At 33.2% G+C, this 22,662-nt stretch overlaps 3 protein-coding genes across 3 annotated transcripts; 1 reads left to right on the top strand and 2 right to left on the bottom strand.

Moving 5' to 3' along the window:
* Nucleotides 1-3,807: 3,807 nt before the first annotated feature.
* HELRODRAFT_68065 (hypothetical protein) lies at nucleotides 3,808-4,545 on the bottom strand (the record flags this gene model as incomplete). The annotated part of the gene is made up of 1 exon (XM_009026933.1): nucleotides 3,808-4,545. A coding segment is annotated over one exon (738 nt), but the record flags the coding sequence as incomplete, so codon positions are not given.
* A 5,971-nt stretch (nucleotides 4,546-10,516) lies between these two features.
* HELRODRAFT_67684 (hypothetical protein) lies at nucleotides 10,517-10,951 on the top strand (the record flags this gene model as incomplete). Its single annotated transcript, XM_009026874.1, has 1 exon — nucleotides 10,517-10,951. One exon carries the CDS (start codon nucleotides 10,517-10,519, stop codon nucleotides 10,949-10,951), a length of 435 nt encoding a protein of 144 aa, XP_009025122.1.
* Nucleotides 10,952-13,575: 2,624 nt separating this feature from the next.
* HELRODRAFT_67929 (hypothetical protein) lies at nucleotides 13,576-19,780 on the bottom strand (the record flags this gene model as incomplete). Its single annotated transcript, XM_009026914.1, has 7 exons — nucleotides 13,576-13,690; nucleotides 16,972-17,045; nucleotides 17,217-17,373; nucleotides 17,521-17,587; nucleotides 17,964-18,104; nucleotides 18,299-18,384; nucleotides 19,569-19,780. Coding segments are annotated over 7 exons (852 nt in total), but the record flags the coding sequence as incomplete, so codon positions are not given.
* Between the last annotated feature and the right edge of the window lie 2,882 nt (nucleotides 19,781-22,662).

Genomic DNA, 22,662 nt, shown 5'->3' on the forward strand with positions numbered 1-22,662 from the left:
TATGTTTAAGCAAGCAAACTTTTTATTTATTCAGGATGTTTTTTCAAAATTCAGTTTTTTCAAAGAGTTAATTAATTTTTTTGTTTGAACAAAAATCTCCCCAAAATCTAGAGAATAAAATATCTGAAATTTATTATGCTAATGTGTTTTTTTTATGTTTCGTTTGCACTTTTCTTCTACAAGTTTGTTATTTAAATCGTTGTGTAACATGTTTGTTGTTTAACATGTTGTTCCGCATGTTGTTCAACATGTTGTTCAACATACAACACACCTGCACTCACCTTATCAGTGAAACAGCGCTGACACTGACTACGTTTAAATCATCAACCGACCATTCCATCCAACCATTAGTTGCGACTTTCAAAATGTTGCGAGGTTAAAAATATAACATATCTTCATCTCGAGTTGAATATAATTTGTAATGCAAATCTAAACGCATAATATAATAAACATTTAGAAGCACATTAGTAATTTTTCAAACTTTTTTCTAATATGAGAAGATTTTTGCATAAAAATATAAAATACATCGACACTCGTATAGACATGAACGTGTGTGTGTGTGTGTGTGTGTGTGTGTGTGTGTGTGTGTGTGTGTGTGTGTGTGTGTGTGTGTGTGTGTGTGTGTGTGTGTGGTGTGTCCTTTCTTGTCAACAGATGTTTCGCACAAAAATATACAAACCAACCACACAAACACACATATAAACATACACACATACAAACAAAAAACAATGCGAAAAGAAGCAAACAAACATGCATGCATAGATAATCATTATTTACATTTTTTTAATTTTTGCAAAGAAATTTGTCAAGTCGAGCAAGAAAAGGACACACAAATTCACCACAGGCACACCCGCACACACATCTGCACGCATAAACAATGAATTATTATTTCAACATGTGGCATGCATTCATTTGAAAAAACAAATACCATGCCATTGTTTTGTTCTACACGACGACACAGATTAACAGTTGTATTTTAGCATAATGTGTATGTGTGTATATCCACATACAAGTGTGTGTGTATTGTGCGTACAGGATATTTAACAAACTCGCAATGCACATCACACGGACATACGCGATAGACACACCTGACAAACAAAGGATAACAAACGTTTCAAAATCGTCGATATGTTTGCACTTGTTAAGTTACATATTGATGAATTTGTATTTTTTCCAAGCACGTTGTGTGTGTGTGTTTGTTTGTATGTGTAGATGTATGTGTGCGTGTGTGTAGTAGTAGCAGCAGTAGCAGCAGTAATTGTAGCATGGTATTAAAATAATAATAATAATGCAATTATTATTTAAAATTATTAAAAATAATAATAATCAGATAACCTGATAAAATAAGCCCCAACCAGCCAACCTAAAGCACACATGTTTAATTTTCATTCTATTAAAATTTCACTTAATTGTAGTGATACTGTATCTCAACAAAATTTATGATTTTTCAAACATCCATGTATGTATGCATGTGTGTGTTTAAGCATGCATGTATGTGCTTGAACGTTTATTTGTATACATATATGTATGTTTAAGTGTGTGTATGCGTGCATGTATGTATGCATGTGTACATGTTGTACGTTTTTGTGTTTGTTTGTAGCGTACATATTTTTGCGTGAAAAATGATTTTTGGAATATATGTTTAAATGTAAATGTTTGGTTGAATGAACGACCATCTTTCATAATAAAAACATGCAAAAACTGTCAACAGATTACTTTGAAGAAAACATTAAATCGTATAAAAAAAACAAAAATTACAAATATATAATAATAATAATAAACTAACATTTTGTGGCTCCTCTGCTGATAAATTGAAGACTTCTTATAATCTTTGATGTAGTGTAGAGACTTTTGGCTGATTTTTTTTTTCTTGTTTGAACATCAAACGAAAAGAATGACACACGCGATGCACGCACGACTGATGCTTGTATTATTATTTTGTAAACAATTTTAACAATTTGAATTATTTTTCCATAGTATTGCAATTATTTCTATATTTAATTTTGGCTTTAAAATTATGGTTTTTTTATAGATAGTATAAATAGATGTATGTTTCATCTTACGTGTCTTTTTATTGAATATAAAATATACTTCATGCTTCTCACTTACAAGTAAATTCACTTAGTCATCAATAACAAAGTTACATTTGTTTAGATTTATCAAACAGATTATTAACTCTAAAATCGTTTAAGTTGAAAATAAAAACGAAACGTTAAACGTTACTACTCTTAAAAAAGATAATAATTTTCTATTACCTTAAAATCATTTTATAAATGGAACAAACTATTACAATAACAACAAGATGCTATGTGAATCAACACGCACACACACGCACACACGTAGCAAACATACGCTAGACCAACAGTACTGTTGAGAAGACGACACACAACCAAATGAATTAAATGAACGAGGCTGGCTGCTTATATATATTTCGACCATATATGTATGTGTAAATATACACATATAATATATAATCAAATATACATGAATATATATGTATATATATATATGTGTGTGTGTATGTGGGTGGATGTATGTGTGCGTGTGCGTTTGTATGTATGTGTGTGTGTGTGTGTGTGTGTGTGATGTATGTGTATTATATTGTATGATGATTAAAAAAAATATCAAATGTCAGCTTGCTATGTAGTATTCAGCATGACATTTGTTAAAATTGCTCTAATCAAATTCTATTTAAAATAATTAAGCGAATTAAAGCAAGTTAAACACCATGGGCAACTTTCAATAAATGTTTATGCAACAGGAGACACACACACGGTATGACATACATCTCAGCACGCAACTTCTTAATTAGCAACAAAATCAACACATAACACAACACATTCATTCATTCATTCAATGATCCTCTGTAATCCCTTAAGGGACCGTTGAGGCCGATGGTATTCTTCTATCTCTCCAAAATCCTTTTCTTTCCCTCGCCATCTTCATTGAACCCAATGTTCCAACCCCCGTCCATTCCGTGATATCATCCATCCACTTCCTCACAGGTCTTCCAACTTTTTTCTTCCAGTCCCTTTTTCTCATCAGTACTTTTTTGATCAGTCTGTCGTCTGTCATTCTGCAGATGTGCCCAAAGATACCCAGCTTTCTTTCCTTGACACTTTCATACACAGTTTTTTGTCTTCCAAGTTGTTTTCTTATGGCATCGTTTCTTATCTTTTGTCTCCAACTGATTCCCAGCAACTTTCTATAACAATGCATCTCCAATGCTTATTTTCGTTTCTTCCTCATTGACTACTTTTTTTTCTTTTAAAGCCTGTAACACCTCCTTTGATCTTTGATTTGTTGGCCTTCAGTTAGAACATTTCCATCCTTGTTTTTAATAATCCTTGACGTATTCTTCAGTTTTCCTTTTAACTGTCTGACTAGCTGATACGCCTCTCTTGTTTTATTTTGTCCAACTAGTGCTTCTACTCTTTCGCATCTATCGTTTATCCATCTTCTTTTATCTGCTCTGGCACTTTTCTTTATTTTGCAACACAGTTGTTTATATTTCATCTCATTTTCGTTGTTTTGTCTTTTTGTTGCTTTCAACTGTCTTCTTTCCTCTACGAGTTTCCAAGTTTCATCACTTATCCAGGGTTTTATTATGTTTTTCCCTACTTCGCATTTTTCGGCTGCAGTCTTAAGCACTTTCTCCAAGATACTGACTCTTGTTTTCATATCGTACTTTGTTTTTGTATCCAATTTGTTTTCTATTACATTTCTGATGTCTTTCAACTTCTCTTTTATCAATTCTGTGCTATATTTCACTCTTTTGATATTTTCGCCTGGCTTTAGTCTCTCTGTTATTTTCATCTTGACGTTGCATAACACTAGACGATGATCTGATCCAATCTCTGCACTTAGAAAAGCACGGCACTGAGTAACAAATTTCATCCATTTCTGTTCTATCAAAATCAAATCTATCATGTTTGTTGTTTTTCCATCTGGTGATTCCCATGTCCATTTTTTTGTATTTTGTGTTTTTGTATTTGTTATATACATTTTTTGGTCCTTTGCAAATTCCAGCAGTCTTTCTCCTCTATTATTTCTGTTTCCTATACCGTATTTCCCCATGACTTCTTCAAAACCAATATTGTCTCTTCCGATTTTTGCGTTCCAATCTCCGGTGATTATCTTAACATCTTTTTTTGGCAGTACATTCAATGTTTGCTCCAGTTGATCGTAGAATGCCTCGATTTCTGCATCCGAGTGATCCATTGTTGGAGCATAGGCCACTACCACATCAATGTCTCTCGGGTACCCCTTAAACCTCGCATACATCATTCTTTCATTCACTGGATTGTACTCCAACAGTGCTTTTTTTGCTTTTTCGCCAATAACCATTCCAACTCCATAGACGTGCTCCCTCTCTGTTCCAGACCATAATATCTTTCCACCTTCCATTTCTCCACTTCCTGTCCATCGGACCTCGCAGAGACCAACCACATCATATCTGAATCGTTCAAGTTCTTTCTTCATCAACGCGTAAGCCCCTGTCTGCCACAATGACCTGACATTCCAAACTCCAACTGTCAACCCCATCTTCAGTCTATCTTTTTGGGACTCAGTAGCATACTTTACACTGCAGCCTCTAGTCCCCAAAGATGCAGCGCGGACCTTGTTCACCCGGGCGACGTCCGAGCCGGTATGTGCATACTTTTTTTGGACTACCATCGTGTTATTAGCGTTTTTACGACAGTGTAGCAAGCTCCTGTCAACCATTCCTTTCTATCCGGACTTTGGACCAGCACCTGATATTACTGGACTGCAACTCAGGTGGTGGAGTGTGGTTTTCTGTCTGGATTTGCTCCCATAGCCTTTCCCATGAACAGGTATGCCGCAAGGCAGCGGAGGTTTGAAGTCAGAGTTTTCCTTCTCCTAGGTAAATAGCCGACCAAGACTAACGAGCTTCACCTGCCCGAAGCAACTGGTTATGGCGCCAGTTATTCGCCTTCGCCCCTTCTCCTGTTAGTTTAAACAGTTCTGCGCGTGAAGGCCAGGAGTTGGGCTTGGTTGTCAGAGGCTCTTTGAGACGCTTGCCATATGGGAGCATTTTATAGATGATGGGAGCTTATTCCCATCACCACCCCCGGCATTAACAACCATTCAGAACCATAACACAACACAGCGTGCAACATAATCACAAGCAGGCATCTAGGAGGTTATGTCAACAAATTTGACAGACTAAAATCTAATACAAAGAGTTATAAACCATATAATATATCAACCAAACATACAACCCATCATTCAATTTATCAATCCAGAAAATCAATCAAGCACCTAACATATCAGCCAACCAACCAAACAATAAAACTTTCAACAGTTTTTCCATGCCAGCAAATTCTTTCATTGCGCAACCATGTATGTGTCAATGAAAACAGTGTAACAGGCGTTTGGTGCTCCATTTAGGATCAAATTGATTGGAAACAAATCAGTCTTTAAAATTTTTTTGTGATATATTAACTTATAACGCATAAATACAATATTGTTTGATTTTACTAAATTTTCAACAAATGCCTTGCAATATATCTCCGTTCTCTCTCTCTCTCTCTTTCTCTCTCTCTCTCTCTTTCTCTTTCTCTCTCATTATATACATACAATAAACTATACATACAAACGAATATTATTCATACAAACGTATAATACACACAAACATAACTTGAATATACAATTTAGTTAACACATCCTAAACAGCACAACCAGTTGTTAAATAACTAGGAAGAACAGACGCTCAGAATACACGTTACGTAAGACACATTTTCCTTTCTCTTCAAATTACGTTCACCCACACAAACCAGCATTTCAATTGTTTTCATTGTGTTAGGAGCTATTTGTGTGTTTGTGTGAACGTGAGTGTGTATATATATATGTGTGTGTTTAAGTGTGTGTATGAGAGTGCAAATATGAATGTGTGTATAAGTATGCAAGTGTGTATGTATGTAAGTGTAAACGCAATTTCACAACTTCGGATATGTCCTGTCAAATAAAAAACTAACGAAAATTGTTCAAAAAATAAACCACGGTTTACATAGTTAAGGTCGACTCTTGAATTCTCTAAAACTGGTGACGCTACTACAAACAATGAGTTTCTACATGTGTTATCTTAAATGAAAACACACACACCACACACACACACACACACACACACACACACACACACACACACACACACACACACACACACACACACATACATACACTAAACAGCACACACACACACACACACACATACTTACACGACAAACATTAACATCACAAACAACACATGTTTACACAAAAAATGTGCACCATAAAAATGCAAATTCTAAACAGCCAATTATGAGATTAAGTGTGCTTGAGGAAGAAGGAAGAAACAATGGGAGGATACACACACACACTCAACACACAACAAACACACACACCACACACACAGAGACTTATATACCAAGATACACACACATTCGGAGGTGCATGTTAGCAGATATGTATGCCAACATCGTTCATGTGTGTGTATTATGTATATTCGCATGCATGTTTAAAAAAATTAGTTCGCACATAGAGATGTTAAAAAGCTGTTAACAGGTTTAGCAATTAGAAAACAATTGTTTGCCACAAAACACACACACACACACACACACACAGACCCACACACACAGACACACACACGCACAAACTCAAATATTATTATTGACACATGCATTCACTCCATGTACATATGCATATCTGGTTAACAAGCAGAAGAAATTATTGGTACATCTGCCTGAGAGAGCACAAATATGTCGATGGTATTGTGAGCTTGTCTGAAGAGGTCTAACCGTCACGTAATTCATCAGTGCATTCAAGCATGCAAACTACAAATGCACTTTTATCTTCGAATTATTAATCTGAATAGTTATATGGAAAACTTTGTTAACTTGTTCTAATAATTCTGATAAGATTTCTAAAATGAATGAATTAGGCAGAATAAAATTGATTATTTGCAACACCACCTATTTCAAATTCGCCATCAATTGCGATATTTTTATGCCATGAAACCACTGATCCGGTTTTAGTTTGTCAATGTTCATTTAATAACTGAATAACACTGCATATCAAATGTTTAAAAATTATGTTTTACTATTTTCTATTTTCTTTCTCCGTCATAATATCTGATGAACACTTATTTATCCAACCATCATTACATTTTCCCATTTGATGGTTCAACGGAATTTCAGCTTCGGAATTGAACTTTAGCATCTGAACCTAACGTTCACCTGGAAGCATTTGCCTCATTCATTATATATACAATACAGCCACCCACAATTATCATTCATTTGACTCTTGGTGATATCTTACATACCTGACGCCAATGTTTCTACGCTTTTAATACATCTTATAGAGATTAAAATACGAAAGGGCAACACCAGTTTAGCATACTATGGATGATCCAAATCAAAAGTTTTTTAAACTTTATATAATTTTCACTGCAAACAAATTTGATATAAGACTTCATTGTGTCTTTTTTGGCAAAACTATTGTTCATTTATAATTATAAATAAAATCTTTTTTTGATTAATTTAATAAAAACATTAGAAACAATTATTTTAAAAACAAATGCGTTTTATGACGGTAAGTCAATGTTATCTTTAAAAATTATTATCTCTGCGTTCATATGCTCATATTTTTTAAGGTTTATTCGCCATTACAATCCACCTTTGGAATATTCATAAATAATATTTTGTCCCGTCTGTAACAGCAGTTTTATGTTTACATATTTACATTTATTCCATCATTTCTACCAAACCAAACTTATTTTTCGAGGTAACACTAAAGTTTTATTTTGTTTGGACCTGTTAGTTTTGAAAATATAAGTGTTGGCTACTTTATGAATTCAAAAACTAATTCATGTTAAGTTAACTCTGCCGAAAACTAACTGCGCGGGTTTGAATTGGAAATAAAAGCAATAATTGATCTGTCATTAGCATTTTTTAAATTACAACAAACAATTAATAGTTTGTTAATATCAAAATCGGTAGCTTAGTAGAGTTTTTACCATTTGCTGTAACATAAATTTCAAAATTAAAAATACAAATAAATAATATATTTAGATTTATTATAGGAACGTTTAATTTGTATTTTTCCAATAGAAGACAGTTCGGCTTTCAACGATTCGTGCGTCTTCAAGACGGCTTCGTGCTGGTTGTTCTGGTATGTTTGCATAGTATTATGCCTGCTGTTTTGCGTTATTTCTTCAGTTTGCTTAGCGTTTTCTGATGATTCAAATAAAATCTTATTAATTTTTTTTCAAAATTTAACATATTTCAATAATTGTAAGGTAATTAATCTTTCAAAATAATTTTTGAAAAAATATTTTGTTAAAATTTCATAAAATGGTGCCATCATTTGTCGTAACTCTAAGAAAATCATCAACGGCAGACGCCACTGAAGCGTGAAGCGTCTACTGTTGAGGTGAGGTAGTAGAAGAATGCGATTGTTGTATTAGTTGTGGTGAATATAACTTAAGATAAGCTCATATAACCAAAAACAAATAATAGACATTTTATAGACACACTCGTATGAGTCTTAAAATCCAAATCAGCTGCGACTGACAATAAAGAGGGCACTGCAGCAAATCCAAATACAACCCCGGACAATGTTGGTTGTCTTCATTGAACACTTTAAATTTTTTCAATGAATTTTGTACATTTTTTATGAACAATCATTTTATATTATATTTATTACATTTTCAATTATTTTTATATATTCGCCTAAAATTTTTTTCCAGACATATAAAACAAGTTTTAAAAATGCTGAGCGTCTAAAATATTGTTCCTTGCCCTTGCTTATTTTGGTTACATATTTTAGTTTGTGTGCTTCAAAGACTTCACCCTCAAAACCACAAGATGTACAATCACAATCTTTGTGTATACGAGCAAACATCGCATCACAGGCTCAAGATGTGTGGAAATTTTGGGTTTTCGGAAAAATTTATAAATGGGTGCGCCACAAAACGACTCGTGCATGGCCATCCTACAATTTTCGTTTAGTTCAGAGATTTCGTGAATTACAGTAATTAATGAAAATTTTCAGAATTTGAACGGATGTGCTACCGTACAACCTCCCACGTTCCTCCTCCCCCTTCTCATCTTCCTTGGTGTTCTCTCTCATCAACTTCATTGAGTGCTCTCTGCTCTTACTCAAGTTTTATAATTCTTATTTAACCAATTTTTATAAACAACAATGTTAGGACTTAGCGCAAACTTAAAATTTTAGTTGAGGTTGATTTTTAATTTGGATTTTATTCGTTGAACTTAACGTACGCCAATGTTATCTGAAGAATTTTAACTATTTGATCTAACTAACATGCAGTTGTTTAGGCTTATGAAATAATCTGACACTTAAATTAAAATTAAATTTCAGATTTTGATTAACATTGTGATTTAATTTCGATTCATAATAATTTTTTTTATTCACATTTACACTACATTTCTCCACAATTTTACATTGTACTTTAACATAAGTTTAGTTTAGTTTTTCATAGTAACTTAAGCATAACAAGTTGTTTGGTTATTATTTTCAAATATTTGAAACGTAAATGGACGAAAATTAGCATTAAATAGAGAACGGTCTACAGAGGGTACAGACGCTATTTGCTGCATTATATTGTTATAACAGCCGGAATGATCAAGTTGCGCTATATTATTATTTTATTTATTGTTGTCTGTGTTATATTTGTAATCTTTGGATAGAGGATCGTAAAAAGATATTTGTAATATTTTGATCATAAAAATCCATCTTGGAGCCTGCGGAGACACAGGTTGGCAGTCAGGTTCAAGCGATGTTGGAGCGTAGTTTGTAGCGAAGTTGTAAATGTGATTTATGTAGTTACTTGGATTAATTTAGTGTTTCTATTACCGTTGCCATTCAAATAAACGTTCAACATAGTTTGCGTTTGAAGCGGTTGTGTTCATCTATCGGAAATCTTGAACCTACGGAATAACGGACACTTGACGATTGCTGGAAGCTACAACACTGGTGTTGGAACTATGGAGCTCTTTGAAAATCATTGGTGTTAGTAGTTACGAGCGTTCAAAAGGTTGCGACAATATTTGAAACAATGTTTACAACGACTTTTAGTTTTATGGTCACTTGTAAACAACGAATATAACAACTGTAATGAGCTATGTATAAATAGCTGAATGAAACTATTCAATGTACTGAAATTTTACGACCAATCGTATCCATTTATTTGGAAAGACCTCATTGTACCTATTTATTTGAGAATACCTCTGAGATGTCTGATTCCATTATAAACCAAGCTGATGTTAGTATGCTTCTTGATGAGTATATTAGTGAATTTTTAAAGAAACGAGTGGAGCAGCAAAAATTAATATTGTTAGATAATTTAAAAAATAGTCATGTTTTGAGCAATTTTACTTCAGAAGAAATTGAAAACTTTGCAAAGTATATGACAGATGTCACCGGACAACTTTCGCGTGCAGACAAATGGCTTACAAAATTCAAAGAGCTGAGCCCCGACCAACAATACAACGTGATGCGAGATGCACAGAGGAGATTTTATTCCATTGAACAAGAACCTACGACTGTTAATGACGTGATTGAGAAAGAACATTTCATAGCAAGCATCACTCACACGGACTTCTTCCAATCAGCTCTACAGGATAATGACAAACTGACGCTGCCATTTTATGAAGAAAAATTTATCGACAAGTTATGCCCAATATGTATGGAAGAATTCTGCGACGGATCGTTCGTGAGAGAACTGAAATGTCGGCATGCTTTTCATCATTCATGTATCAGAGAATGGTTTGAAATGAATTGCTCATGTCCAGTGTGCAGGGTGAATGTGCCTGCTGAGATGAACGCCATCTATAAGTTCAACGTAGAGAGGGGAGAAGAAGGTAGTAAGGAAATCGTACGAGCTCATATCACCACCAAGGCGGCTGGATGGAAGGCAGAGAAATATTAGATAAGAAATATTATTGTTGAATAATTTTACGTAATTGAATAATTTTAAATTTTTAAAAAAATGTTTATAAATTATTTAAAGTAATCAACAATGGTTGAAGAAGACTTTGTGCCAGCCAATGATACATTCTATATACATTTCATATTTGAAACGTATTTGAATATATTTGCGAAGGCTATCTTAAATAGCTCTTTCTTTCTTTTAATTCAATATATCGTCTTCTTCTCGCTTTTTCTTAACTCGTGTTAAACACTCTTTTGCCAAATCTGCTTTTTATTTTTCTGGTCCTTTTTTCTGGAACTCTCTACCTACTTCTCTGACTACTTCTCCATTACTTGCGAAGTTCAGAGCGGATCTCAAGACCCATCTGTTTTCAAAATTCATTGAGGAGCGCTGTTGAACATCGCGGAAATAGCGCTTTATTAGCAAATTGATTGATTGATTGATTGATTGATACAAATACAAACGCAAAGGTAAAAATATGAAAAACAGATGAGAGAAAGAGAGTGAATCAAACATATTTCATTTAGAAAAGTTGAAAAAATTGAGGAGTTTACATGCATGTATTGATGAATTTTATACATTTTTTGTCAATGTTGAACCTATGAGAAATTTTCTATATTTTCTCTGTTTTCTGTTACGATGTTTTGTTTTTTCGTTTTGGGGTACTCATTTGAACAGAAGCTTTTTCGGGTATCCTATTCATGTTTTTTAATTCATGAATAAACCTGTTAAAAAAATAAGCATGTGATTTTATTATATTATATTTGCATTTATTTATATCTATTCGTTTGATTTGTTTTCAAATACATAAATTAAGTTTTAAAAATGCTGACCAGTGAGCATCTTTTACATCGTTCTTTGCTTATTCGATTACATATTTTAGTTTGCATTTCAAAGTCTGTACCTTCAAAACCACAAGATGCACAATCACAATCTTCGTGTGTCCGAGCAGACATCGCATCACAAGCTCAAGATGTGTCTGCACTCTCAAAAACAATAGTAGAACTTAGCGTAAAATTGAAATTTTAGTCGAGGTTGGTTTTTAATAGTGTTGGTTTCCATATTTATGTGACTGTATAAAAACACTTGACCCTATCATCTAATCAGTTCACGTTTGAACTGGGTTGGCAAAAAACCCCGTTTCGTTTGTTTTAGTAAAATAATTACAAGATTGGATGGTCCTCTTACAAAAAAACCCATAGAAACATTGTTGCAAAAAATTTTTGACATGAGGTTATGATGAATTTTTTAAAGTTACAAGTTTTTTCATATTTTATACCCATCCAGGCTCTAGGGCCCGGTTTCAGCCACTCCCTTTACTCGATACGCCACTGAGTAAATACAACAAATTTTTCAATACAAACATTTTTGTGAAAGTTACCAAATCTGTAAAAGCTACCATTTCAAGATTGTAAAATGAATAAATAATCGCTTTCTACATAATAACATATGTTCTATACATCTTTTAATAATAAATAAACGAATGAGTATGTGTGCGTGTATAGTTCAACAACATTAAAAAAAACTAATTAAATAAAATAAAGCAGTTTTCTAATTAAAACCCTATTAAACACAATTGAAATTTCACTTTAAAAATAACTCAAGTATGGTACTATCTTTCAAGAATGATAACACATACATACATCAACCCCGACAACTATAAATAAAATAACAATAAAAACAATATGAGATAATATAAATAAAATAAAAATGCAATCGAACAAATATGTAAACCTTAAAATCCATCAAACTAAACGCTTCAGAGGGTTTTAAAAACTTTTTAAACTGAATACCATTGACCAAGTGGTAACATTTTGTTAAAGAAAATATTTCCCTATAAAGACTGTTATGTCTTCTAATTAAAACCCTATTAAACACATAACAGATTAACAATTGTCTAGTAAGCGTGAACATTTGGTCACACATTTGATGAATGAAAAATCTTGGTTGTGTCCAAGAATTATATGACGGTTAATCAGTAAACAGTAGTGAACAGAATACAAATTACATTACAATCATAGCAAGTAACAGAATCAATAAAGAAAAACCCGACTGAGAGATTATTTTATCTAACCATTAAGTTCTAAATATCATATGCACGTAGCCAACAAGTAAATTTACGAACATGTGAGAGCTTCATATGAAATGGAATTACGATGATATGATGTATAATAATGATAAGTATAAAAATATTATGCTGCAAATATTTTAAGTTTTTAAAAAATCATTAAAACTTTTAACAGAGAGTGTAATATTTGTATATAGTAAAATAATAAGTCATGCGTTTAATAATGAAAGCTTGACAAACTCATCGGTGACGAAGAAAAAGTTCAAATACAGTTTAAATGTACTTTCTTCCCTAAGGTTTCACCATGATGGGTGGGTAATGTATTACCTTAAAACTTTGAATAAAATTAACTCTTACCGTAACAACCACACTTAATTGATCACAGACAAGCTACGACGTAAAAACAGATAAAGGATTTAAAAACCCAACTTGCCAAAATACGAACAAGTTAACAGTTTGTTAACAAATTTAAAATTTTACATATACAAATTCAAATGAAACTTTTCCAACATATAATCTGATTTCCGATAAAAATTGGTAATTTGATGGTTCTTCACGTTGTTGTCCAAAGTTTGTTGAAGAACTCCATGAAAGAATCGTAAATCATGAACGTGATGCCCACATCCAAGCAGACCCTACTCAATCGAGGGATGGTACCTTTATAAAACCTTTTGAGTTTCCAAATTAAATTGAATTATTTTAACTATAATATTTTGGTTTCGATTTTTTATTTTTGGAAAATTTAATGTTTAGATATTTTAAACAACGTATTGGATTGGTTTACATAATATCTTTGTTATCTTCTTTGTTGTCTTTGTTATCTTTTTTCCGAAAAGATAAGAATAACAATAAAAAAATGATAATATCAATAAATTAAAAATAACAATAAATTAATAATAATAATATTAAAACTATAAAGCAGAAACTGTCTAGCAGTAAAATTTTTAGAACGACTTCACGTGTGCCAACAGAGAGATGTCGCTACAGAGTTAGGTCGTAAACTTTTAATTTTATGGTTACTTGTAAACAACGAATGTAACAACTAAATGATCTTTGTGATGTGCTAGGTATAAATAGCTGAATTAAATTCACTGAATCCAATTATATGAGATCACCTCTGATATGGCTGATTTTATTATTAGTAGGGATGACGTTAAAACGGTTGTCAAAGAGTATATTCGCGGGTTTAATATAGTGCAAGCACAGCGGAAAAAGTTAATATTGTTAGATAATTTAAAAGAAAGCCACGTTTTGAAAAATTTTACTGTAGATGAGTTCGAATACTTTGCAAAATTTATGATTGACATGGTATCACAGATTTCGAATGTTGATAAATGGCTTACAAAATTCAAAGAGCTGAGCCCCGACCAACAATACAACGTGATGCGAGATGCACAGAGGAGATTTTATTCCATTGAACAAGAACCTACGACTGTTAATGACGTGATTGAGAAAGAACATTTCATAGCAAGCATCACTCACACGGACTTCTTCCAATCAGCTCTACAGGATAATGACAAACTGACGCTGCCATTTTATGAAGAAAAGTTTATCGACAAGTTATGCCCAATATGTATGGAAGAATTCTGCGACGGATCGTTCGTGAGAGAACTGAAATGTCGGCATGCTTATCATATTTCATGTATCAAAGAATGGTTTAAAGTAAATTGTTCATGCCCTATGTGCAGGGTAAACATTCCGGCAGCGATAAAGATTAAATTTAACCACTTTATAGTGGACGGAGAAGAATTTGGTAAGGATATAGTGCAGATTAATATCGTCTCCCTGGCGATTGAAGGGCCGAGAAATGTTGAATAACAAACATTATTGAATAATTTCAAGTAATTAAATGATTTTAAATGTTTATAAAAAGTAAAAATGATTATTTATATTAATAAATATTGTGAGTGTCTGACGTAACTTCTATATTACATTTTGAACGTATTTAAATGTTTTTTCACGAAAACGATTAAAAACATCTCGCTTGTTGCATTGTCAAAGAACAAATACGTATGTCAACGTGATTATATTAAAAAAATACATACATACATACATACATGAATGCATGCATACATACATACATACATACATACATACAAAAGTTTGACGGTTCAGTGTCACTCATCATGTTTTGGTTTTAACATACATACAAAAGGAGGTGGCTCCTTATTTGTTTGGTGGAAGAATGGTTGCTCTGTTAAAAAAATATGGGGGTATCAGGCCAATTGTAGTTGGTCGTGTTTGGAGGCGTTTGGCTGCGAAATGTGCCATGCACATCATTAAAGACAGAGTCGTCCCCCTGCTTCAACCTCAGCAGGTGGGCGTTGGTGTTAGATGTGGCGCAGAGAGAGCGATTCACGCCGCTAGACGTTTTGTTGATAACATGGATGATGATGAATGTTTTTTTAAACTTGATTTTTCCAATGCGTTTAACTCTCTAAGGCGAGATCGCTTGCTGCTCACTGTGAAGTCGGTTGTGCCAGAGTTGTACAACTTCTCTTTGTCGGCTTATGATAAGCCATCCATTCTGTTTTTTAGTGGCACAAAGATTTTGCCAGAGGAAGGAGTTCAGCAAGGTGACTCACTGGGTCCATTGATTTTCTCTTTTTCAATCAACCCTCCGTAGAAGTCTTTGGAATCCAAATTAATTGTCGCCTACTTCGATGACATTTCACTTGGTGGAAGGATTGAAAATGTGCTGAGGGATTTGAATTCAATTGTGGGTCGTGAGAGTGATTTGGGTTTGAAATTTAACTTTAAAAAATGCAAATTCTTCACAAATTATCCAAACTTAATAGAAAATTTTTTCAAAATTAAACAGTTTTCTAAAAATGACATCGACTTTCTAGGCTCTTTCCTATTTTTTTGCAATAAACGTAATATTTTCTGGGGTGAAAAATTGGAAAAATTTAAATTTATTATGTCTAGACTGAAGGCAGTTTCGAAGCATGATGGCTTGACCCTGCTGCTGCACGCGGCGTACTTGCCTGGTTTGACTTTTTTTTAAAAACGTTGCACAGCCTTGATAGTATGATGCTTCAATGTTTTGATAAAACTCTCCGTGACGGCTTCCAATCAATTTTCAACGTTTCCCTTGACCCGAAAGGTTGGTTACAGGCAACCCTGCCCATTTCTGTTAGTGGCTAAGGTTTAGGTACCGTGGTGGATTTAGCACCTTCTGCTTTCTTGGCTTCTGCTGCTGCCACGGTTCCTCTTCAAAATTTGTTGTTTCCCAGGGATAAAATATATTCCGACAATTTCAGAACCTAAGATTTTGATGGGTTCCGGACCGTCCACAGAGCGGGGATTGGCATCGAAACCCGTTCTCAAAAGGAGTGGAACGCTCCATTTATCAGCCGCTCAGTTGCTAAGCTGCTGGATTTGAACCAATCAAACTTTGATAAAGCCAGGATAATAGCTGGTGCCGCTGCCTTAAGAGCCGCAGACTTTAAAAATTCAAAATATGCGGCTCTTGCAGATAGCAAAATTTTTCAGTCAGTCTGTATTGAGACCTTTGGTCCAACCGATTTTCAGACTCAGAGTTTTCTGAATGAATTCTGTAGCAGGATTGTGGAAGTATCGGGTGACCCATTAGATAAGAGTTATGTAGAGCAATCTTTCTCTATTTTACTTCAAAAATATGATTCTTTCTGTATTTTGGATGGAGCGTTAAAATATCTGTCTGTGCGAAGCGTTTAACATAGATTAAAGCTGAACCCGGATATTATTATTACTTCCTTATAGTTCATACGTACGTACGCACGTAAACAGTCCATTCTGTTTGAATGGACAGTTTAGTATCATTCATCAGGTTTTGGTTTTATCTATGCACGCATACATACACATTATCATGCATGTCATTTTAAAAACACATAACGCGAACTGATATGTTGAATAATTTGACTTTTACAAGCGTCTATCAAATTGAAGGTCCATGAAAACAACTAACGCCCTAGGTCCTTCGTGTTTCATAATTTGAACTGCACAGTCAAAGGTGTGTTTGTATTTGTGAGCTTCTAATCCCTGCATTTTGTTGTTTTGTACAAAAATTTACATAAATGAATTATAAAAACTATAAAAGTAGTAAAATTAAAAAAAAATTAACGTAAAATTGTTCGATTTACCGCAACAAGATGACTTTGTTGTACCATGAAGCACATATATCGACATAATAACAGAATGCCATTAAGGTACCTGCATTCTTGTCTTGACGACATCGAGAGGGGTGTTGCCAAAAACTGAACAGGCTCCAGCGATTGCTCCGAACAGACCTGTCCAAAGTTTGGACACTGGAGTGCTCGAGTGAGCATCGCCTCTGTACAACTCTTTCAACGACTCCACGACAAAAAATCTAGGTTAAAATTTATTAAAACCATTCAAACATTTTCATTTTAAAAAGATCATTTAAATTTTAGAAAAACGATTTTCAAACTAAAAGATGCACAGCTGAAGAAAGCAGTCCGCTCACAGAAGCACACAAGTGAACAAATCTCAGAACCTTATTGCTTGATTGGTCCCTTGTTTCATCATAGTAGCCGTCAGACCTTGATAACATCCTCTTAAGCCTTAAGAATTTAGATTACTTTTAACCAAGTTTCTAATTTTTATTCAATTTCATTTATTCATTCATTCATTTATTCATTCATTTTTTTGTTTTTTCGTTCGTTCGTTCGTTCGTTCGTTCATTCGTTCAATTCATTTCATGCATTTATTCATTCATTCTTTCGTCACCATTTTGTGTTATTCTAAGTTAGCCTCAAATAATAAAACGAAAACAATAATAAAAGAATTAAATAAAAAACAATAATAAAAGAAATAAATAAAAAACAATAATAAAAGAAATAAATAAAAAACAATAATAATAATCATTCTTGATAAGGTTTGTTTGACAAATACCTGTCTTAAATAGCATAAAGTTAAATTAAAAATAACACCATCTACCGTTCTGCTTGATAATCTCCCTGACGCCGTGGAAGAACCCTCTGTACTGAGGCCTGTCTAGGGTTTGATCGTGGATGAACTTCACTTTGACGGTCTCCATCGGGGTAACCACCAGAATGGCCTCGCTTATGCCGGCTCCTGCTCGCGTTAAATTTTATCTCAATCACAGCACGTTATGGTTTTATCTAACTTAAAATTATTCGAATTCTTTCATAGAAAAAATTTAAAACTTGTTCTTCTAATGAGTTGCTTTTTTATCTAAACGTTTATGTTTTATTTATTAAAACGTAAAAAAAATAATTTTAAATATAAATACGGAATACTTAGCGACCAACCTAGTCCACATAGAAATTTTCTCTGAGCTGTCAGGTTCCCATCGGGTCCGACGTTTCTTTTTTTGAACTCTTCAAACGAGCCAAACCTGTAATAGGTTTATAATAAATAATTATAATTAATTATAGTTAATTATAATTAATTATAATAAATTATTATTTTCTAATTTCTGTGCGTAGCCCTATACGATGATGAGAACAAAATGAACAACCTCAAATTTTATCCTATATCGATTTGTAATCAGATGCAGCAAACAATTTTAGCACTACAAACAAACATTTTACACTAAATGTTGAACTCTTTCTTGTCGGAACGCAAGACATGTTTGAAATGTTTATCATTTGAGATCAGACCCGTGAAATTTTTAATCTAATTTTCTTGTTGGTCGGTGTGACAACTAAACACACACGCTAACACACACATCACCCACACCACACACACACACGCACGCACACACATGCACACACACACCACACACACGCACGTACTGATTCTGTCCCATTCACGCACGCATCTGCTCACGCAGTTTTAAAAGATTTTAGAACACGATTGCGGTTTTGTCCCATCGCAACATACAACGGCATTGTTCAATTAATCTGAATTAATTAATGAATTAATAAATAATTAATTTGATTATGAATTAAAGTATTTTAAAATCTAATCTACATGCAAAATTAAATTGAAAACAAAATTGATTACAAAAAAACAAAAAACATAAAAATTTCAATCCAATTTATTGATAGTTAAGCGAGGGAAGAAATGTTTTTGTCTGAACATTATGAATGTGTGTAAATGGGCATTGATTGCCTGGTCTTATATGTTTTCGCTGCTCAGTTCTATACTATGCTGATACACTAATGTATTTATTGTTCTCTCTTCTTTTATAGTTCTGTATATTTTTTATAGTTATCTGTTACAAAAAATTCCGTGTCAAATATTTTAATCAAAATGCTAAAAAATTAAATAAAAATCAAGTTTTGTATCTGTATCCATCGCAGAAACGTGAAATTTGAAATATTTAGCAGCGAAGAGAAGTTCTAGTTTCATATTTGTCCAATCGATAGTGAGACACTAGGCAGAGCAAACATTTTTTGGATTAAACATCAGCGTATCGGTGATCTTCATAATGAAACCAGCAACAAATATCTTATTTGACAAGTGAAATATAATTACTTCCCGATATAGAATGAAAAAAAGAAAACCTCGATCATATATTTCTTCCACAAACTTCACTACAAAAAATAGTTTAATAATAAATTCATCCAGACAAACCTGACGGCGGATTTAGGGATGGAGCCATAGAGAAGGACACTTAGTCCTCGATACAAACCCTTGACTCCATGTTCCCTGACGGTCACTCTCACACAGTCAACAATTCCTTTGTACCTCCTCGTTACCCCCTTCTTCTCGTCCAGTTGCAGTTGCGTCTTGACGTACTCCGTGGGGAATGTGATGCAGATCTCGATCCCGCCTGTTATGCCGCCTGGGTAGGATGAAGATGTAGGTGAAGATTATTTTTGGAAAAGATAATATTTAAAAGGTTTGGGTAGTAAATTTTTTTTCATCTCATTGTGTTTGTAACGAATAGTTTTTAAAATGTTCGAAGTGTAAATTTTGTTTCATCACATTCTTACGTCCATTGCTGTTGATACAATATTGGATTAATGGCAAGTGTTATTTTTAATAAATTTTGATTATAATAATAATTTTGTTATCATTGATGTCGTCATATTCATTACCACCAACTTCATCGTCGTCATCACGCCACTATAATCAGCGTCCGAAGTAAGATCGATTTATTGATTTTCTTCCAACATTTCATTCATTCCACATTGCTCATGCAGTTAGATTGCATCTCTCAATATCTCTTCTGTCACACACACACACACACACACTCATACACACACACTCAAACACACACACACACACAGACTAAATCAGAAAAATAAACACATGATAGATATGATATGAAGATGCTTACATACAACAACAAAACACAAAACAAAAATATTTTTTATTTTATTGCGCTGTTTTACGATTACATTTTTCTTGTGCGTATGATTTTTGCAGTAAATCATACTAAATGATTAAAATTATTTTGTAAGAAAAGTGCAAATTATGAATATTTCTATACGAAAGTGCGATTGCGAATGATCACGTTTGTGCTGTTAAAAGTTTTCATTTATGTGTGTTTTGTGTTTGTGTTTGCACTGAAGGTTGTGTCAATGTTTGTATCTTTATTTGTACCTGTGTCTGTACCAATGTTTGTATCTTTGTTTCTATCAATCTGTCATATCAGTTTTTATATCAGTGTTTGTATGTCTGTTTGTATGCCTTTTTATGCCTTCATATGCCTGTATGTATGTCTGTTTGTATGCCCGTTTGTGCACATGGACGTGGTATGATTACAAACATCACATTTCCCTTGTGGACTGTTTGACAGATTGGATGAAGTTGTAAGCAATAAAGTAAGAAAGAACACACCGAAAATATCAAGACAAACTACAATACAAACAACCATCAATAAATAAATAAAAAAAACAATAAAGACAACAACCATCAAAGGATAAACAGGTTTTCAATAAAAACAACATCAATGACATCAATACTTGACAACATCAACGACAGCCAACAAAAACAACAATAAAATAAACAAAAGCAAACGACGCCTTAACAGCGCAAGACAGCAAAAAGACAGAACATCTCACCAACACATGTTAACGCCGATGTTTACGATTGCGATATGGTGTAGTGACTTTGTTGTCGTGATGTTAGTCATGAGGTGATAAAGATGATGATGAAACGCAATTTTATTTAATAACCAGAATTAGAAGAAATATAAAATCTGTCAAACCTACCTTTAAAAATCAACGCGCCCCGTCAAATTAAAGCCAACAAAAAAATATCTGGAATTGAAATAACAAACTTTTATCATAGCAACGGTTTGTTGAGCCCACAAAAAATATAGAAACATGAAATATGATGATGACAATTAAGATAGTAAAGATTGGATGATTAATTAATGATAGTAGAGAAACATTATGACAACTTCAACAACGATGATTAAGATGATTGTAATATGATGGAAAAGATTAACATGATGAATGTGGAATGATGATGAAGATTAAAATGATAACAAATTTGCTGATGACAATTAGGAGATGATGGTGAGGAAGAAGACGATAGTGTTGTTTGCTTATCAGCTCAATGAAGAGAACAGCATTTGACTGAATGTGTATGTCTTTGCTACGTTTGATGTTGGGAGTATGTTGGGATATTGAGTTTTCTTCTACCTAAGATATGTCATTTAGCAACGTTTAAAATATATATTCGTATGTTTTTTTCATCATTTCATCATCTAATAATGTTTATATTTTTTGTTGTCAAATCAATTTTTTAATTCTAGTCAAATTTTCAATTATTTTAAAATATTTTCAAAATATAACTTAAACACAATTGAAATGTTTATATAAAATGAAAAATTTATGAAATTACTGGTAGGAAAAACATATTTGTAGCAGCATTAATGTGTTGTTTGTTTCTTCTCTAGGTCCACTCATTCATATAAAATAATTGATACAATTAAATTTTTTCTCAAGCACTCTCAAACGCCGTCGTTTGATACAATAAGAAACGAACGTTCAATTTACTATGCCTCTCAATTTCATTAACAAAGTGTGCCATGTTTGTATACATTTAAATTCGCGAAATATAACTCAATAAACTTTCTGCGATTGGACTAATTTATTATCATCTTATATCTTTAAGTTTGTGGATAAATGTTTGATTGAGATTATTTATGTATTTTGAATAATGTAAAGATGATCACATGTACATTATTTGAAACCATTCAATACATCCATAAATGATGTTCCACCGGAGTTTGCAAGCATCATCATCTCATCATTTTGACGGGGCGTCATGAAATTGATTTGACTGACTGATGATGATTGCTACTTATGTATTGTACTTTCTACTACTGCTGCTGCTGCTGTTTCGCACACTCCACTGAACATTATTTGCTCTTGCTGGAAAGAAGATGTTTTGAAAGCATAACAGTATGGATTAAAGCATGTATTTAACAAAACTCAGAAATACCAATTTAGACTACGTGACTGGTCCAACTAACATTTTTTGTGTTATATGATCTTTCTGAAGATCTTAAACATTTTTTTTTAATTATTTGCTCTCTAAAACCACCAAATGGTATTCAAATTTTTTCCGACATGCAAGCAAAATTTCAACGAAAATTAAATTTTTAAAACCTTTTATATAAAATAAAAAATGTTTCAAACACAAGAATTGTCATTACCGAATTGAAATTTAGCTATATTTTTTACAGGTCCATCTATATTTATAGTTTTCG

Source organism: Helobdella robusta (assembly GCF_000326865.2).
Source record: "Helobdella robusta unplaced genomic scaffold HELROscaffold_5, whole genome shotgun sequence".
NCBI classification, from domain to species: domain Eukaryota; kingdom Metazoa; phylum Annelida; class Clitellata; order Rhynchobdellida; family Glossiphoniidae; genus Helobdella; species Helobdella robusta.